This window comes from Protopterus annectens, chromosome 5.part1, assembly GCF_019279795.1.
Source record: "Protopterus annectens isolate FY-2018-M chromosome 5.part1, PAN1.0, whole genome shotgun sequence".
Taxonomy (NCBI): Eukaryota; Metazoa; Chordata; order Ceratodontiformes; family Protopteridae; genus Protopterus; species Protopterus annectens.
In genome coordinates this window covers 397,685,758-397,703,188 of record NC_056736.1, presented here as the reverse complement: position 1 = coordinate 397,703,188, position 17,431 = coordinate 397,685,758, and the positions used below count along the sequence as shown (strand labels likewise).

Genomic DNA, 17,431 nt, shown 5'->3' with positions numbered 1-17,431 from the left:
TTACACAGGCAGAGCAAATGTCACAGTGCTCCAGCAGCTGAGCCTTCCCTAAGTACAAGACACATTTGGGGGCTTATGCTGTGGTGATATGGTTGCATCCATTTACATTTCTAAAATCCCCTGTTCTCCTTTTTCTCCATTTTATACTGTGTCAAAAAAAATTCATTAACAACCAAAATTCAACAGTAAGAATCGGAACAATATGAAACAAATGAAAATCTAAGGCAAACTTTCCAAATAAGAAACATAGTACAACATCTCTGAATAGCTAACAATGTCTGAACAGGCCTTCCTATTAACAAGAAATGCACACCAGGAATAAACTCTCAAAATTTAAATATCATGCTCAAAGCGACAAACAGAAATTAGGAAAAGACTTGCTGATTTCATGACTGCATCATTTTACTTGCGGTTACCTTCTCAATGTAAAATCCAACACTCTTTTGTTGTATTTAACATTTTTAAAAGTGTCGCCAGTAGTGGCAACTGAGGACTAAACGTCTGCCACCACATTCTCTCAACAGGGACATTTAGCTTACTCTGATGATGTATTTTGCTGGCCACAGAAAACAGCTAAGAGTTTTCTCATCAACTGGAATGCTAGTTCCCCACCCCCATGTGAAAGAGCTGGGGGCTACAGTTTATTAAACAACTGTAAAGCATTTAGTTAATTTAATTAACAGTTTGGCAGATAACTAAATGATTGCATTTGTGTTGCAATTACTCCAATAATCTTCTCCATTTATTAAGATGTGGTTCCATAATGAAGTCAGTATGTCCGTCAGGACATATTAATTAAAACAGGTGTCCAACCTCCAGTTTCCAGTATTAGCAGCACATTTTGAAAGTCAAATTTAATGTTAAATTCTAGAAAAGAGTATTGGATTTTACAACAAATGACTGATTTTAAGTACAATGATGTGACTGTAAAAACAGTAAGTTTTTTTTCCAATTTCTGTTTATTGATTTGAGTATCATCTTTCAATAACTTTAACAAAATGAAATAATGCCAAGGGAGGAATTAAAAAAAAAACAGAGTAATAGCAAAATTACACATTTCTCTGAAAAAAATGTAATGCACTGACCTGGCTTGGACAGGAAAAATACAAGGAAAAACACTAAGAAATATAAGGAAATATGAAAATGTATCAGTAAAATGTTGACATTCTAAAAAAGTCCCACTGCAGCTTTAAGGACAGCACCAAGCCAAGACATCCTAACCTTTCCCCAACTGTTTACACTACAGACATTCCTGCTACTAAGGGAAGCCCCTCAAGTTTAAAGGGGTAAGTCTTACAGGTGTCAGGGAAGGAACATCAAAGGATCAAGGAGGGGCTCTGAGACATGGACAACTGCAGACAGGTGCAGCGGAAATAAAAAAATACAGAAAAGCATGATTCAAATTAAGACCATCTTTTGCCAAAAAAACTATATTTTCAAATGCTTTACATCAGCCATAAACCAGAAATGAAATCTGCAAAGTCTGTATTAGTCATTGTACAATTAACTGGCCTGCAAGACACCAGAATCTGAACTGTAAACCAACAGTTTGCAAACACCTGTAAATCATGTAATGCAGGAAATCTAAACTGTAAACCAACAAATGACAAATGTGTTTTACTGATAAATATTTAATTGAAACACGATTTATTTTACAGGTTTAGTTAAACCCCGGTGTAGTGTGTTTTGAATGAGACCCCAAGGATTGCATGACCTTAGAGTTAATATATTTAGAGATAATACACATTTGTTAACCAGTTAGGCCCACTGGAGAAACAGTCCCTTTTCAGGGGTGACACAAGAGCAATGTCTGGTAAAGTAAATTTCTCAACTTCCCACAGCAGGCAAATGTGGGCTGACAGAATCAACCCCTGTACCAAAGGAAATACAGTTCACAGTCTTAACCCTCTGTGCTAACTGCCATGCAGGCATGTGAGGGAGCGGGAGCCTGCTCCTGCAAAAATGCTTGGTTTTAGTATTATCACTAAAGCTGACAGTAAATTCTGGAAGAGGCTGAAACTGACTTTGGAGGTATCAAGGAGAACTGAAGATGTCAAAAAGATTATGAAATATGATAGTGCATGAGTATAAGGTATTCAACAATATCAGAGGGCAGGAAGACGAGGAAAATGCATTATGTTAACACGAACCAGAAGGATACACCTATATGTCATAATGAACATCTACAGGGATGCTCCAAATGAAATGTAAAGAAAAATTAATCAGATTCAGTCTTTGGTAAAAATGACTTAAGCTTTCAGACTCTCAAATGAGCTGAACTCGTTTTCCTTTGTTTTCTTTTACATGCTGGACTTGTAATTCTTTAAGGCAAAAAAAATGCAAAAGTCTGCAAACTAACTATAAGGTTATGTACATTTCTACAGAAGACAGAAATACAAATTTTTGACTCTTCTGATTTTTCTTAATCTTTGCTTCCTAAATCTAAATAACTATTGCTTGCATGGTCACAGAAACTGTACATTTTTGCACTCTAAAGCTCTAAAAATGTAAAACATACCTCTAATAGCACCGACTCTATTGGGGTCTAAGGCTTTGAGTCCTCGTGTACTGTCACCCAGCATGTTGCTGCACAGAAGTGTTTCCTTTGAAAACAGAGCGCGAACAAGGTAACGTGCTGCATACTTTGGCTTGTTCTTCTGTCGTGCCTTCATCAAGTAATTTCCAGGTATTTTTATGTTTCTCTTTGGGTTGCCAACATACTCTTAAAATGGAATAAAATCACATATTCTAAAACATGTAATGCTGCATTTCACATTTTGTCATTACAACCCAGTGTCATATCAATGAAAACCACAAAGAACATTATACAATTTATGTAAGCAGGCACAGACAAGATCCTGATGGTATTTTGTAACTTCTTTCAACCATTACCATTTCCTTGATTGCATAAATCAAATAACGTTTGTTTTTCTTTTAAGTTAAAATTACTATTTGATAGGATTTAAGCAACTAAAATAGTGCCAATATGCAACACTGTTGAAGTGTATTGTCATGCTAAGACTGCATCACTGCACATGATGAGTTAGCTGCCACAGTGCATCTTGCCCTAGTCATTCTGTATTTATTTGAGCCAGGTTTTTAATAAAAAAACTTCAGTAACATTTTATTCAAACCACGGCCTAAAGAAATTTAGATTTTCCCTTGGTGATGTCAACTTAGAGCTCTTCCATAGACTTTAATGGATGTGTTTTTGTGCCTGTGCAGGGCACATCCATTAAATTCCATCACTGCATTTCACATTTTCACTGAGTTGATGTCACTGAGGTTAAGTATAATCTTTAACTTTCAGTAGCATCAGCACAGGGAAAACAATTTTAACGACTGCTGGTTTAAGCGAATGGTAGTGGATAAATGTTTGCCAGTCAGGTGAAAATACTAATTGACACTTTATACACCACAAGAAGGTGATAAAAGTTAAGTCAGAGAGTAGCAGGTCTTCTTGTACCCTTTAGCTGCTGCTGCACATTCTCATGAATTTATGCCTAAACTGTATTAGAATTTAATCATCCAGACAGTCAGTTGAAGTAGTTTGAGACAGAGGTATATCAAACTCTTCCTGTCTTGTGTAAATAGATAAAATCTAAGAGGAAGCTTGTGGCAATTGCGTCTTACTGTTTTCAGAAGAAGGGAGAAAAAACATTGTCTGAGTCAGGATGGAGTCTCCACAATAATCTTTTGGGGAGTCCTTCTGAATCTTCAGAAAGACCCTGGATACAAATGGAAAGTATGGAAATGCGCACAGGAACATTCCAGACTATGGAAGTAAAAATGCATCTGTTTTCCAAGTCTACCTGCACGGAGTCCTGATGTAGAATTTACTTGGTTGTTGGTTTTGAAAGGAAACAAACAGCTCTATTTGACATATTCCCACAACTGGATCCATTCCTGGAAGACTCTCTCATTCAATTTCCATTCCTGAGGGTCTGTCCTTGTTCTGCTCAGCTCGTCTGCAACTACATTGTGCTCTCACCGTATGTAAGATGACTGGAGGGTTACATTATGCTGTAGAGCTACTGTTCAAGACATCATAGCCAGTCTGCACAGGGGCTAAGAGCTGGTCCCCCACCTCCCCTTTGTTCATGTACCACATCACTGTGACATTGTCTATAATCACCCGAAATGATCACAGGTACCACAATTCTATAGCATGGATCACAGCTAACACTCTTTGACATTTACGTGCTTTGGTCTGTCAGAACTATCCCACAAGCCTCGCACCTTAACCCCCATAGAAACAGCTCCTCAAGCAAAAACTGAGGCTTCTTCTGGATTCCAGAAATGCAGTTCTTTTTGATAAAGCCCAAAACTGGAATGTGAAAATCTAACAGGATTAAAATGTCGGGTCCACATTTTTACTGAACTACTGCATTTTTCTCATCTATAACCTGACAAGAGGAATTACAAAATCCTTGAATCCTAGAATCCTGAAATATTCTCTGTCTGAAGTTTCAGACTGATTAAAGAAGTTCGAAGTTCAGTAAAGTTTCCAGATACAAGTTCACCTTGTCCTATGTTAGGAATGCCTTTGAAGAGATGTATGTAAAAGACAGTCTAAGAGTACAATCCTGTGTGATGGAGTCAAGAAGAATTAAGATTTATTTGTTTGAACATTTATCTAGATGATTGGTTAGAAATGAAGAAATCCATGTTAAGGGCTCCTAACATCTGGCAAAACACTCTGTAAAGACCAGTAAGTTGTCCAAATAAGACAAATGTGAATGCCTTGCAGTCTGCAATGAGTTATCCCTACAGCTAGACATTACGTAAACACCTTAGAGCTGTAGCTAACTCAAAAAGTAATGCATGCAAATGACAATGTGACCCAGACATAGAATCTGAGAAATTTTGTGAAGTCTATGTCTATGGGAATGTGATAATAAGCAATTTTAAGGCCTAGTGTTACCGTAAAAGTAAAAAAAAGGAATGGCTGAAAAGTCATCATTTTGAATTTTGGTACTTTCACAGACCATATGAGAAAGGAAAGATACAGAACTGGTGTCCATGAAAGCTCATTTATTGAAACCAGAAACATTTTGCTGTAGAAGCCTTCCTCCCTTTGGTCTACAGGCGCTGGTAGTATGAATCTTAAGATAATTATGTGTTGAAAAACCTGAGGAAATAAAAGTTTGGTTCACACGGTGGGGAAGAAATCCACTGAAAGGAGGTATGTGTATCTACTGCCAACCAGAGTCTGAAGCATGTTTACACATCTGAGACAGGTTAGAAATTGTAGGATTCATACAGGAGCTACCTTGTGAAAGAAGTGTGGCAGAACAATCCCACAGCTGTCAACAACTTACAGAATAGACTGAAAGAAGAACATTTTCTTATGAAATCTGCCTTGTCCACATGGGAAGGACTGATATTAATAAGTGTTCTGCCTTAATTTAGGGACTGAATGCTGAGCATCAAGGCTACTGCAAGCAGAATTTAACACATCCTCCAAGGCTGGCATAATAAGAAGAAGAATGGGTGTAGCATAAGGCAAATCTACTTGCAGCATATCATAATACCTCTTCAACTTAGGGGGATGATTTACTAGCTCCCTCAAAATACATCACCTATCCTAGAAATGGCCTTAGAAAAGAAAAACTCCTCTAATGGTGTTAAATCAGTATCCTGGGCTTGAGAATCATACAAAGAAAAAACCCTGCCTCTATTTCAGAATTCTTTGATCTATTTTCCTGAGGAATATTTTGACCTAGTTAGTCTCCTGCTATGGATTTCTGCTCTCCAGAATAGAAAGCCTGCAATAAACTCCTGACTAAGGTAAGAAACTCATCCTTATGAACAGGCAAAATGTCTTTGCATGAGCAATGTCTAACCTTTTGTTTCTTTTTTCTAGGGACATCCCAGGAAGATCAACTAAGAGATGGCACTTCATCACAGGAAAGAGGTCTCTTTCCCAGTCCCTCCTGGAGAAACTCCCAGACTTAAAGATGATGGTTTTCCCATGCCCAGATTGGATAATAACAGTCAAAGAGGATGTGGATTCCTCTTTTCTGACTATGGTAACAGGAGGGACGATAGCAGGGGAACCAGTAAGTGGTTTGAGGAACAATAAACAGCCATTTCAGAGTTACCCACCAGTGGGTGAGGCACTGTCTAAGGCCACAGTGTGGAAAGGGCTTCTATTCTATATTTTTTATGTACTGCGCGGAAAAGAAACAGCAGGACCAATGAAAGAATCTATGCTGTAACCGAGGAAGAAGCCTGATTGCCCGTATGTGCTGCTGGGAAGAGTTGGTTGCAAGTTAAGTTGTTAGACAACTGTTCATATGCGTGCGCGCGCACACACACACACACACACACACACACACACACACACACACACACACACACACACACATGCACACATACTCTTACACTTCCCCACACAGTCCCTCAAAATTCAAAAGTAAAAGCATAAGCAGTACACAAAAAACCTTGTCAGAACTTCAAGTTTCTCTCACAGAAAGTGCACTGAGAAAAAACAAAAAAATTAAGGTAAGTTGTCACAAAGTGTACACAAGCACCACACATAAAATACATTTCTAGCCCCGAAAAAAACTTCCCGATGCTTAAAAATAGCATCTTCAAGCAAAATGACACAAGCAGTAAAATAGTGAAGGTAAGTTGTCACATAATGTACATAAACACCAAAACACTCAAACACTGTCTGAAGTAAATAAAAACACTTCCCAATCTTTAAATCCTTGCAATAGTCCCTGATGGAATGAAATGCTTCCAATGCTAGTAGCACCGCCCTCAGTTCCAGGTCAATGATATGCAAAAAGGCCTCTGTCTCCGACCTGGTGCCTTCGACCGAGTTTCCCTGATATAGCCCCCCCACCCTATCAGAGAGGCGTCCGTGGTCACCGTGGCTACTGGTTGATGGGGGTTGAAGGGGTGAGACCATTGTTGGGGATTTCGAGACGTCCACCAGAGTAAATCTTGCCTGCATCTCTGAGTTACACTTATCTGAAAAGACAAAGGATGTTGTAGAGGTTACCACTGAGTGAGAAGTAGCCACTGAAGGAGCCTCATGTGGAATCTGGCTAGAGGAACAATGGTGATTGAGGCTGCCATTGACCCCAAGAGTTGGGAGTATAGATCAAGCGGGAGATTTGTGGTGACAGAGCAGCGGTTGAACCTGTTGCCTTATTCTCGGAAGCCTGTGGTCCAGAAGGGATGCTGTGCAATTTTTTGTGTCCAACAGTACCCCTATAAATTCCAAAGACTGAGTTGGGTCGTGTTGGATTTCTCCCAGTTTATAGTGATTCCCAGGCTTTGAGCTGTTAGGAGAGTGTAGTGCAGGGCTTCTTCCAGTCAATGCTTGGTGTGGGCGGTGAGGAGCCAGTCGTCTAGATATGGAAATGCCTGGAATCCTTGAAGTCGCAAGTGAGCGATAAACACTGCCATGCATTTGGTAAATACTCTGGAGGCTGTAGAAAGACCGAAGGGCAGAGCTCGAAATTGGTAGTGACTGGCTCCTATGTGGAAGCGGAGGTATCTTCTTGAGCATTTGTCCATTTTTATGCGGTAATATGCATCTTGAAGATCTAAAGAGCACATCCAATTGTTTTCTTCCAGAAGAGGAAGGATAGACTGAACCGTGACCATCTGCAATTTCTCTGTTTTTTACAAATTTGTTCAGTGTGCTGAGATCCAGAATTGTAGTACTTTTGGATTTCGTGTGCTGCTGCTTCCCTTTGACTGGGTGGAATGTCGGGTAATACTCTGGATGAGATTGGACAAAGATGGAAGAGGATGCGATAGCTTCTGGATATTATCCACTGCATCCAAGAGTCGGTGGTTATATTTTGCCAGGCAGCGGGGTACAAGGAAAAACAACCACTGACCACTTCCAGAGGTGAGCAGTGGGGGAACGCTTCAAGAGCACTGATAGGGTTGGCCAGAGAGAGAATCTCTGGAACCCCCGGTTTCGTGGACCTCTTCTGCCTCGAAAGGGGTGCTTTCCATTGGAGTTTCCCCCTCTGCCTCTAGGGGAGAACTTGGCACGTGTGTCCCGGAAAAGATTTCCTGTGCCACATCTTCCCGCTCCTCTGATTTCTGGAGTAGAATCGCTGAGGAGTGGAGTGTCTGACACCAATGGCAGACAGGGTCTTGCCATCTTGTTTGCACCTTGCCAGCATATCTTTCACTTTAAAGCCAAACAAAGAAGTGTCCTTGATGGGGGAGTTCATGAAGGAAGCCTTAAAGGAGTATGCAAAGTCGCAAAAGCGCATCCAGGCATGTCATCTGGTGACTATACCCACTTCTGCCACTCTAGCCGCCCCCTTCTGTTGTGTGAGAAATAAGACGCATGGAAGAGTTGGAAATGGACTCTAGGGTGGCTATCTGAGAGGCCACATTGTCACAGACCTCATTAGAAACAGCTCCTGCCAAGGTTTCAGAGAGCTGGTTGATAAGATCCCTCTGAAGCCTGGTAAAGTGTGCCAAATAGTTCAAAGAGCTTACAGCGAAGGTCGATGAAGCAAACACATGCTTCCCTAGCCTGATAATGGCCTGGGACTCCTTGTTGGGTGGATGGACAGTTTGGCTCTCTTCGGCCAAATCTTTCTTAGTTGCACCACCATAGCATCTACTGGAAGACCTCGTGACCAATGTGGGTGCTTAGCTGGGGGGGGGTGATAATATTTTATCCGGTCACCTTTGTATTGCTTCCAGGGTGTCAGGAGCCTTCCATGCGAGCTGGACAATATGCTGGATGAGCTCATCGGCAGGCGGGGTGACCCAGGAGGTAGGGGGCTGGACACAAAAAGCCTACAGAAATACGGATTCCTCAGAAGAAGGACTAGAGGACTTCCAGTCACCCCTGTGTCTAAGGATCTCGAGGATGTCACCAAAGGACACCTTATCAGAGGGTGACTGTGGGGACCCTACCCCGTCATCAAATTCAATGACTCCTCAGTGGAGTCCATGTGCTTCCTCTTGCATGATGCTTTGCGGGGTACTTCCTCAGTTGGAGGTTCTGGGGAAGACTGCAAAGAGAGGGTCTCCTGAGGAGGAGAAACCTGAGGCTCTTGTGCCCGGTGTCTGGTGGTTGTGGCTTGTGACAGCTGCTGCAAAGAGGGGGGAGATGACTCCGACATGTAGGATTTGCCAGCGGAGGTAAGCGCCCTCTCCATGGCCTGAAAGGCCGGCCCACCCAAGGAGGGATGGGAGCCCAGAACCGAGCATGATAACCTCGGATCCGGGGTCACACCTCTCCCCAACAAGCCCACTCCCAGACCAGGAGTCTCAAGAGGACCGTGACCCGTGAGAGAGAGAGGATCCCTGGAGAGTGCCATAGAAAAAAATCGGCGTGGAAGCAGGAATGCCCCCCCCCACGGCACAGCCACTGGCCTAAGAAGAGCCCGATGTCCAGTGCACAGAGGGCCACAAGGACGACTCCGGTTTCAAAGTGAGATCCACTATTGAATTCGGAGGAAGGGAAGTTGCTGTTGGAGTAATAGGCTTCGAAACTTGGGTAGAAGTCAAAGGAGGAGTGCACGTCGTAGTTTGAGGAGATACACGTTCACCTGAAGGAGGGAATGTGGATGGGTGGGAGAGACCTCTGGCCACAAGCAACTGGTCAACAAGCCGCAACACATCTTTTTCAGAGAGACTCTTGGTTGACCTCATGGAGAAAGCTGATGGAGATTCTGTCCTTTCTAGAAAATGACTATACTGACTGCCAGCAAATGGCTCCAATGCAGGATAATACTTGGTCCTTGCTAATTCAATAGGTGCAGAGCCCGGAACTGAAGACATTTGCACCAAAGAAAATGGTATGGAAGTAGTCTGCGCCGACGATGTCAGCGCCATAGCAGTTGAAGGTGTCTGCACCATAAAAGCAAAAGTATACCCCGATGGGTACGGTGCCATCGAGGAAAGTGTCTGCACTGGTAAAAAGGGCGGTGCCGAGAAGGACTGAAGCACATGTCGGTGCCGAAAATGTCCGTGCCGTGGAGTACAGAAAAGTCATACTCGGAGCTGAAGGGGATTGTACCAACTGTGCCGAAGGGGACTGTACCTGCGTGGCCGGTGCCGATAAGGGCTGCGACGGAACTGTCAGAGCCGTAGTTGGCTGCACCGGGAACTCCGATGCCGGTATCGATAAGGAAGACATGGCTGGAGCCAGAATCATTTGGGGCGGTGCTGAGCCTGGAGCCAACGGGATCACAGGTGGCAGTGCCATAGTAATCAATTTCACCTTCTTATGAGTCGACTCCCTACGATCTCCAGAGGGAGAAGAGAGAAGCGACTTCGATGATGAAGAGGAAGAACGCCTCTTATAGGGTTTAACAGGAGGGGGTGAGCCCTCCAACCCAGAAATAGCCTCAGAGAAAGGAGACTTGAGAAGACCTTTCAAAATTAATCTCGTTAAGAGTCCTGGTCGAAAAATGTTTACAAATCCCACATGGGGGATCCACAGTAAGGTGGGAGACATTCAGATAGTAGACACATAAGTCAAGGCCATTGGAAAGTGGTAACTTACGGCCGCAATTCTTACACTGCTTGAAACCAACGCTACTTTTCTTATCTGACATAAATGTGGAGAAAAAGAACAGTACCAAAAGGAAGAGGAAAGGTTACCCAAAAGGGTAAGAAGAGAAAAGGAAGGATTACCTCAAAGGTAAGAAAAAGGGTAATAAAGGGAAAAGACTAATAGGAGAGAGTCTAAAGTATACGATAGGGAAGGAAAATAGCTATTTGAAATTATTTCAAGTAAGAACAATGTATAAAACTTTCAAAAATTAGACACTTAGCTGAGAGAGTGGCTTGACACGGCTGTTCAGCAACCCGGCAAACAAGATGTGAGGTAACAGGGAGAAGAGCATTCTGCATAGGACCTTGGCTCGAGAGTTTTTGGCTGACGCGAGCTTGATATTGGCCAGCTCGGTTCCGAGGATGGAACCGATAACCCATCAGTAAGGAATGAACGAAGATTAACATCAGATCTGATGTTTTCTTGGTGCTGCACCTTTCTTGCTTTAAAGGTTGCTTTTGCACATTTCTCAAGACCAAATGACATTCTTATATCATCTGAAAAAGTTTTGACTACTTGCAGTTGTGGTTTCAGTTCCTTATTTGATGAGCTATACAGTTTTAAATCACCAACAAAGAGAATTTGAGAAATCTTTGCGCTTTGTTCTTTCTGGGTGCCTAATTACAGCCATGACCTAATCTGTTAAGCAGACAGCTTAATGGGTTTATGGCAAGGCAAAACAGCAATGGTGACAGAGAGTCACCCTGGAATATCCCCCTTTGGATTTTTATCCTTGGAATAATACTTTGTCTTTTATCATGGCTTAACTGCAAAGTGGTTTGCCACTGTTTCATGGTCACGGTGATGTCGTTTTTCAGTGCAGGGTGCATCTTATACAATTTTAAGTACTCTTTTATCCATGAATGTGGGATACTGTCAAATGCTTTTTTGTAGTCAATCCATGCCATACTTAGATTCTTCCCCTTTTACAGTTCTCCACTATGACTTTATTTAACAACAAATGATCCTTTGCTCTATATGACTTTCTTTTATTGCCCATTTTCTCTTTTGCCATAAGTGAGTTTTCTCTAAATGACTATAAACTCTGTCAGCATCAATTCCAGTGTACAGTTTATACATTGTCAGACGGCAAGTTATTGGTCTATAATTTATAGGGTAGCTTGCAGGTTCACACTTAAGTAGGGGCATTGTTTTTCCTGTTGTTGGCTAAATCTTTGTGCAGAGATATTAATACTTTTAACCAGAAGTTAGGTAATGCATCTGGGCCTGTGGTTCACCAATAGGCTTTTCTTAACTTTGTTTCAATCTCTCAGGCTGTTACTTCATCCCATTTCATATCCTGTACCTATCAACCTCTTATTCTTTCTGTTACTTCTTCCATCCATTTAGCATTTTCGTTATGTTCCACAGAATCTTCAAAAATACGTCTCCAAATCTATTCCTTGTTATTTTGGTGGCCTTTCAATTCCTTTTACCTTGTTTCCCAGTTTTCTATAAACTTTTTGGGGTCATCAGTAAATTGCTTATTTTGTACTTTTCCTTTATATCTATCTGTGTATCTTCTAAGTTTTTCTGCCTGTGCTGATATTTTTAGTTTATTATTTTTAGTTTATTATTTGTGATAGTGCATGATAAATTCTGACACATTATAATACTGCATCCTTCCTCAGAATAGGTAATATGGAGTGCACCATGACCATCCAGAACTTCGTCTTTATAATGAAATGGCTTAGCTTGCTTACATCCAACATTGGTCTGAGGTCCTTTGTTTTCTTTGGTACTAAAAATAATCTGGAACATACTCTGGATTCTATCTGGTCTGGTGGGACCTCTTGAAAGACCTGATTTGCGAGCAGATTATGGATCTCTGCTGCTGCTGCATAAATTCTCTGATGGGGTAGAAAGTACAATTGTGTACACTTACCATAAATGTAGATGTTCGAGTGTATTCACTGTTGCAGTCATTACATTTGGGTTATCTGCTTGCAGATAGCCCTCAGTCGGCCTGATTAACAAAGTCTTGGGTCCTGCATCAGTTGCTGTTCCTTCTTCCATGACGTCAGGTCGCCAGGGGTATAAAACATGCAGCCGACGCCATTACATCAGTTTTTCTTGCCGCAGATGTCAGGTGCCCCCCTAATGGGAAGCAATTAAATATAAAAGCACAAAGATAGACCTCCAACAAAAAAGCAAATAAACCAAAAAGGCTTTTAAGCATAGAAAAGGAAAATAGAGGTATTGCTAAAAGAAGTTAGGGGGCTGGAGGGAGGGTAACCAGGACTGCAACAGTGAATACACTCGAACATCTACATTTACGGTAAGTGTACACAACTGTACTATGTTCTTCGTGTTTCACTGTTGCAGTCATTACATTTAGGTACATTCCCAAAGCTATGGTTGGGAGGAGGAATTTAGATAGTACTAGGGCCAGCTATAAGGCCCTGCAAGACTGCAGTGGCAAAGCCAGCTCTGGATTTAGAGAAAATTGGCAAATGATAATGCTTGGTGAAAGTATGTACAGAACTCCAGGTAGCAGTTTCTAGGATGTCCCTGATAGGGATGCCTCTGAGAAAGGCTGTAGAGGTAGATGCAGCCCTGGTGGAGTGAGGTCTGATCCACTGGGGGATAGGTTTTCCATGGTGCTTACAGCAGAAATGAATGCAATGGCTTATTCATTTAGAAATGGTTTGCTTTGAAATGACCTTCCCCTCTGCCCCTGCAGCAAATGCCACCAGCAGTTGTTCAGATTTCCTTTGAGGTTTAGTCCTGTCCAAGTAGAATCTAAGTTGTCTGTGCACATCTAAGGAATGCAGTATCCGTTCCCCTTGATTCTGTAGATTGGGAAAGAAGGTTGGCAAATGAATCGACTGATTAAGAGCCACACTGGATACCACCTTGGGCATGAAAGATGGATTGGTTCTGAGAGACACCCTGTCTGCATGAAAGATGATGAAAGGCTCCACTGCCATAAGGGCCTGTAATTCAGATACCCTTCTAGCTGAAGTGATTGCTTAAAGGAAAGCTGTTTTCCAAGAAAGAAATTTTAAGTCTGCAGTAGCAGCTGGCTGGAATGGAAGTAGAGTGAGTTTCTCCAAGACAAAGTTAAGGTCCCAGGCTGGGGATGGAGATCTCCTGGGGGTCTCAAATTTTTGGCCCCTCTGAGGAACTACTTGAGCAGTGGATGTGAGAAGAGGGGAGGCTCTGTGTTATAATGAGCTGAAATGGCTGAGGCATGGATTTTAATGGAGGAAAAAGACAGGCCCTTGTGAAGCATCTCAGTTAAGTATTGTAAAATCTGAGGTAAATTGGGTGCTGCTGTGCTCATCCCTCGAGATTGGTTCCAGGCACAGAATCGTTTCCATTTGTAAGCATAAGATTTTCTAGTACTAGGTCTCCTCGCCTCCAAGATGACATCCATCACAGGTTTGCTGAGGGATGATAAGGGTGAATTTAAGTGATTAGCCAGGCTGCAAGGTTCAATGTTGGAAGCTGAGGGTGCAGAATTTGGTTCTCCTGCTGAGACAGCAGGGAAGGGGTCTGAGGCAAGTGCCATGGAGATATTTGCGACACACTGCGCAGTAGGGGGTACCAGTGTTGGCGTGGCCAGTCTGGAGCAATCAAAATCATCCTTGGTTTGTCCTGTTTGACTTTGGAGAGCAGAGGCAGAGGGGGAAAGGCGTAGACTGATAGATTTTTCCAGCTGAAGGACAGAGCATCCACTTTCCAGGCTTGTTTGTGGGGATTCCTTGTGCAAAACTTGTCCAACTGGTAGTTCTGGGGGGAGGCAAATAGATCTATGTCTGGGCTCCTCCATTCGCTTGTCAACATGTTGAAAATCCGTGGTTCCAGTTTCCACTCATGTGGGTCCATGAGGTAGGTTTCTGCTTAGTCTGTCTGCCAGTGTATTCAATTTTCCTGGCAGTAATTGAGCTTGTAGATGCACTTGGTAGCTCAAGACTGTGTTCCACAATGCCATGGCTAGTCTGCAGAGGGGGTAGGAATGTGTACCCCCCTGCTTGTTTATGTACCACATAACCATGGTCTTTACCATTAGTTGTGCTGGAAGAATGTAGTCCTTGAAGGCTGTCAGAGCATTCTGTACAGCTAACATTTCTTTTTGATTGATATGTAGTTGCACTTGATTTGGGTTCCATTTGCCCTGAATGCACTTCCCTGCCAGGTGAGCCCCCCCATGCATAGTCTGATGCATCTGTAGTTAGGGTTTGGGCAGCAGGGGGTAGTGTGAATGGTAGTCCTTTGTTTTGGTGGTAGGCTTCTGCCCACCATAGGAACTCTAGGCGTAGGCATGGTATGATAGGAATTATTATTTCCAGGCTGTGACAATGTTGACTCCATAGCCTTTTTAGATACCACTGTAGTTTCCTCATATGCAGTCTTGCATATGGAATTAAAAGAATGCAGGAGGCCATGAACCCCAAGGCTTGCACTATTTGTCTTGCAGATAGCAGGGTTTTTGTGGCCACTTGTTTGATGTATGTTACCAAATGAACTTGCTTCTCTTGCGTGAGGAAAGCCATCTGGGCAGTTGTATTCAAGCTTGCACCCAGGAATGTAATCTGTTGAGAGGGTACCAGTTGTGATTTCTTTTCATTTATGGTGTACCCCAGACAAGTTAGAACCCTTTTTACAAAAGCTAGATGATTTAGAAGTATGCCCTGATTTTCTGCCTGAATTAGACAATCGTCCAGGTATGGGTATATTTGAATATTTCTTTGCCTGCAAAATGCAATAACTGGAACCAGGCACTTTGTGAATAACCTGGGCGCAGTAGACAAGCCAAAGGGCAGTGCAGAGAACTGACAATGCAAGTAGCCTGCTTTGAAGCGTAGGTATCTTATGCAAGATTCCCTGATTGGGATGTGCAGGTATGCTTTTTTTAAATCTAGAGTTGCCAACCAGGCATCTTTGCCTAGCATAGGAAGTAACTGGTGAAGAGTCAGCATCTTGAATTTTGGAATCTCCAGAAAGGTGTTTAGAGTAGACAGGTCTAGGATTGGACGCCATGATTTGTCTTTTCTGGGTACCAGAAAAAGCCTGGAATAGAAACCTTGTCCCTTTTCCTCTTCTGGTACCAGATGAATAGCTCCCATGCTTAAGAGGGAAAGTACTTGTTTTTGAGCCTCTGCCCACTGATTTGGGGGCAGGTCTAGCCACCCGTTTGGTGTTGGCAACGTGTGGAAATGAAATCTGTATCTCTGGGACACTAAATTTAAAACCTATTTGTCCTGAGTTATGAGTTCCCAGTTCTTTGCATGAAGAGCAATCCCCCCCCCCCAAAGGGGCAGTTAAAAGATAAGTTTTTGGTAATTTAAAAAAAAAAGTCATTGAGACTGTTTACTATAGGGGGGTGTCTTATTTCCAGATTTGGAAGTGGAGGCCCCCCCACTGCTTAGTTCTAAGAGTGCCCTGGAACTGAAACCTGGGGTTTTTGCTGTGTCTGGGTTTGGCTTGAGAGGATCTGGAAGGGGCTGAAATGGGCCAATTCTTAGTAGGCCAGTGCCTACTAAATCTTGGAGGTTGCACTTGTAAGAAATATTTAACAGTTTGCATAGATTTAGCTTTATCTTCCATCTTTTTTAGAACTTCTTCAGCCTTATTGCCAAACAGGCGGACCTGATTTAAAGGACCATCCAACAATTTAGCTTTAACATGATCAGGCAAAGATTGCTCCTTAAGCAAAGCATGCCTTCTAAGCACAGACCCAGTAACAACAGCCCTGCAGGAGGCCTCTAAAGAATCAAAACCACATTGCAAAGTATGTTTTCCAACTTGTTCAGCAGAATGCATTAAATCCTGTAAATTTTTATTTTCCACACAGTCAGAAATCAACATTATTTTCTGTTTAAGCAGTCCAGTAATATGCTGTTGATATTTTAACATATGAGACTGGCAGTTTAAAGCTCTGATTGCCAAGGTTGCAGAAGTATAAACATTTTACCTCATCTATCCAGCGTCCTGGAGTCTCTATCAGAAGGGGTAGGATTTTTAGCAGTAGAAGCCTTAATGCCCTTGGGTCCCTGACAAATGGTTTCTGGATCTGTAACAGGATTTTTTAAAAGGAATTTGTGGGACTCAGGAACCCTGTAGTATCTTTCAGGTTTACTATGAGCCAGAGGCAGAGAATCAGGGGCCAAATTGGATTCCGAGAACACATCAACAACAATATCTAGTACAGGAGGTATAGCCAAAGGCCTATGCTGAGGCAGAAGAAGGAAATCCCCAAGTCTTTTTTTTAATCAGAAAATTCCTGGCTTTCCCAGTGGAAATGCTCCCTTAAAGTATGTAAAGTTTCCCCAAAAGAAAAATCCTCAGGTGTGAAAAGCAGAGGGAATGGAATCCTCTGCGTCAGAATCTTCATAAGTAGGTATGGACAAATCCAGGTCATTAGAAGAGTCAGAAGAAACAGAATCCTGATCAGAAGATTCACAATCAAGCTCAGCCCTAGGCCACATGGGGGAGGGGGGTTGACTACCCCTGATTAGAGTAATTAGATCTTCAGCCATTTTTATCATTTGTTTTTTAGGCATAGAGGCCTGAACATGTGGCCTGGGCGTCAGTTTTTTAGACATGGATCGAGATTTAGGCCCTAGTAATGAAGGAGATGTCGATTCAATATGCAAGTCTGTAGGCCTGAATACACCCTCAGAAGCCGGTGCCTGCACAGCGGCTCCAGACCCATCCAAGGTAGAGACATCCGCTGGTTCCATAGGTGAAGCATCTCGCGGCATACCGGACTCCGAATGGGTCTCAGTAGAGGCCTGCGAATCAGAAGTAGCGGGCATCAGGGGCTGCAAAAGTGCCTCACTGAGTACCGGCGAACTGGCGACTGGCTTAGGAGAAGCATCGTCAGCAGTTTTGGACCTCGGCAGCCTGTCTCGGTCTTTATCTTTGTGT

General features: G+C 42.6%; 1 protein-coding gene across 1 annotated transcript in view; it reads right to left on the bottom strand.

The window, feature by feature from the left end:
• Positions 1 to 17,431, bottom strand: part of BEND2 (BEN domain containing 2) — a 1,535,652-nt gene that overhangs the window by 807,789 nt on the left and 710,432 nt on the right. The window contains exon 9 of the mRNA XM_044073057.1: positions 2,519 to 2,722. Within this exon, the coding sequence (XP_043928992.1) occupies positions 2,519 to 2,722 (204 nt within the window). The remainder of the gene's footprint in view (positions 1 to 2,518; positions 2,723 to 17,431) is intronic.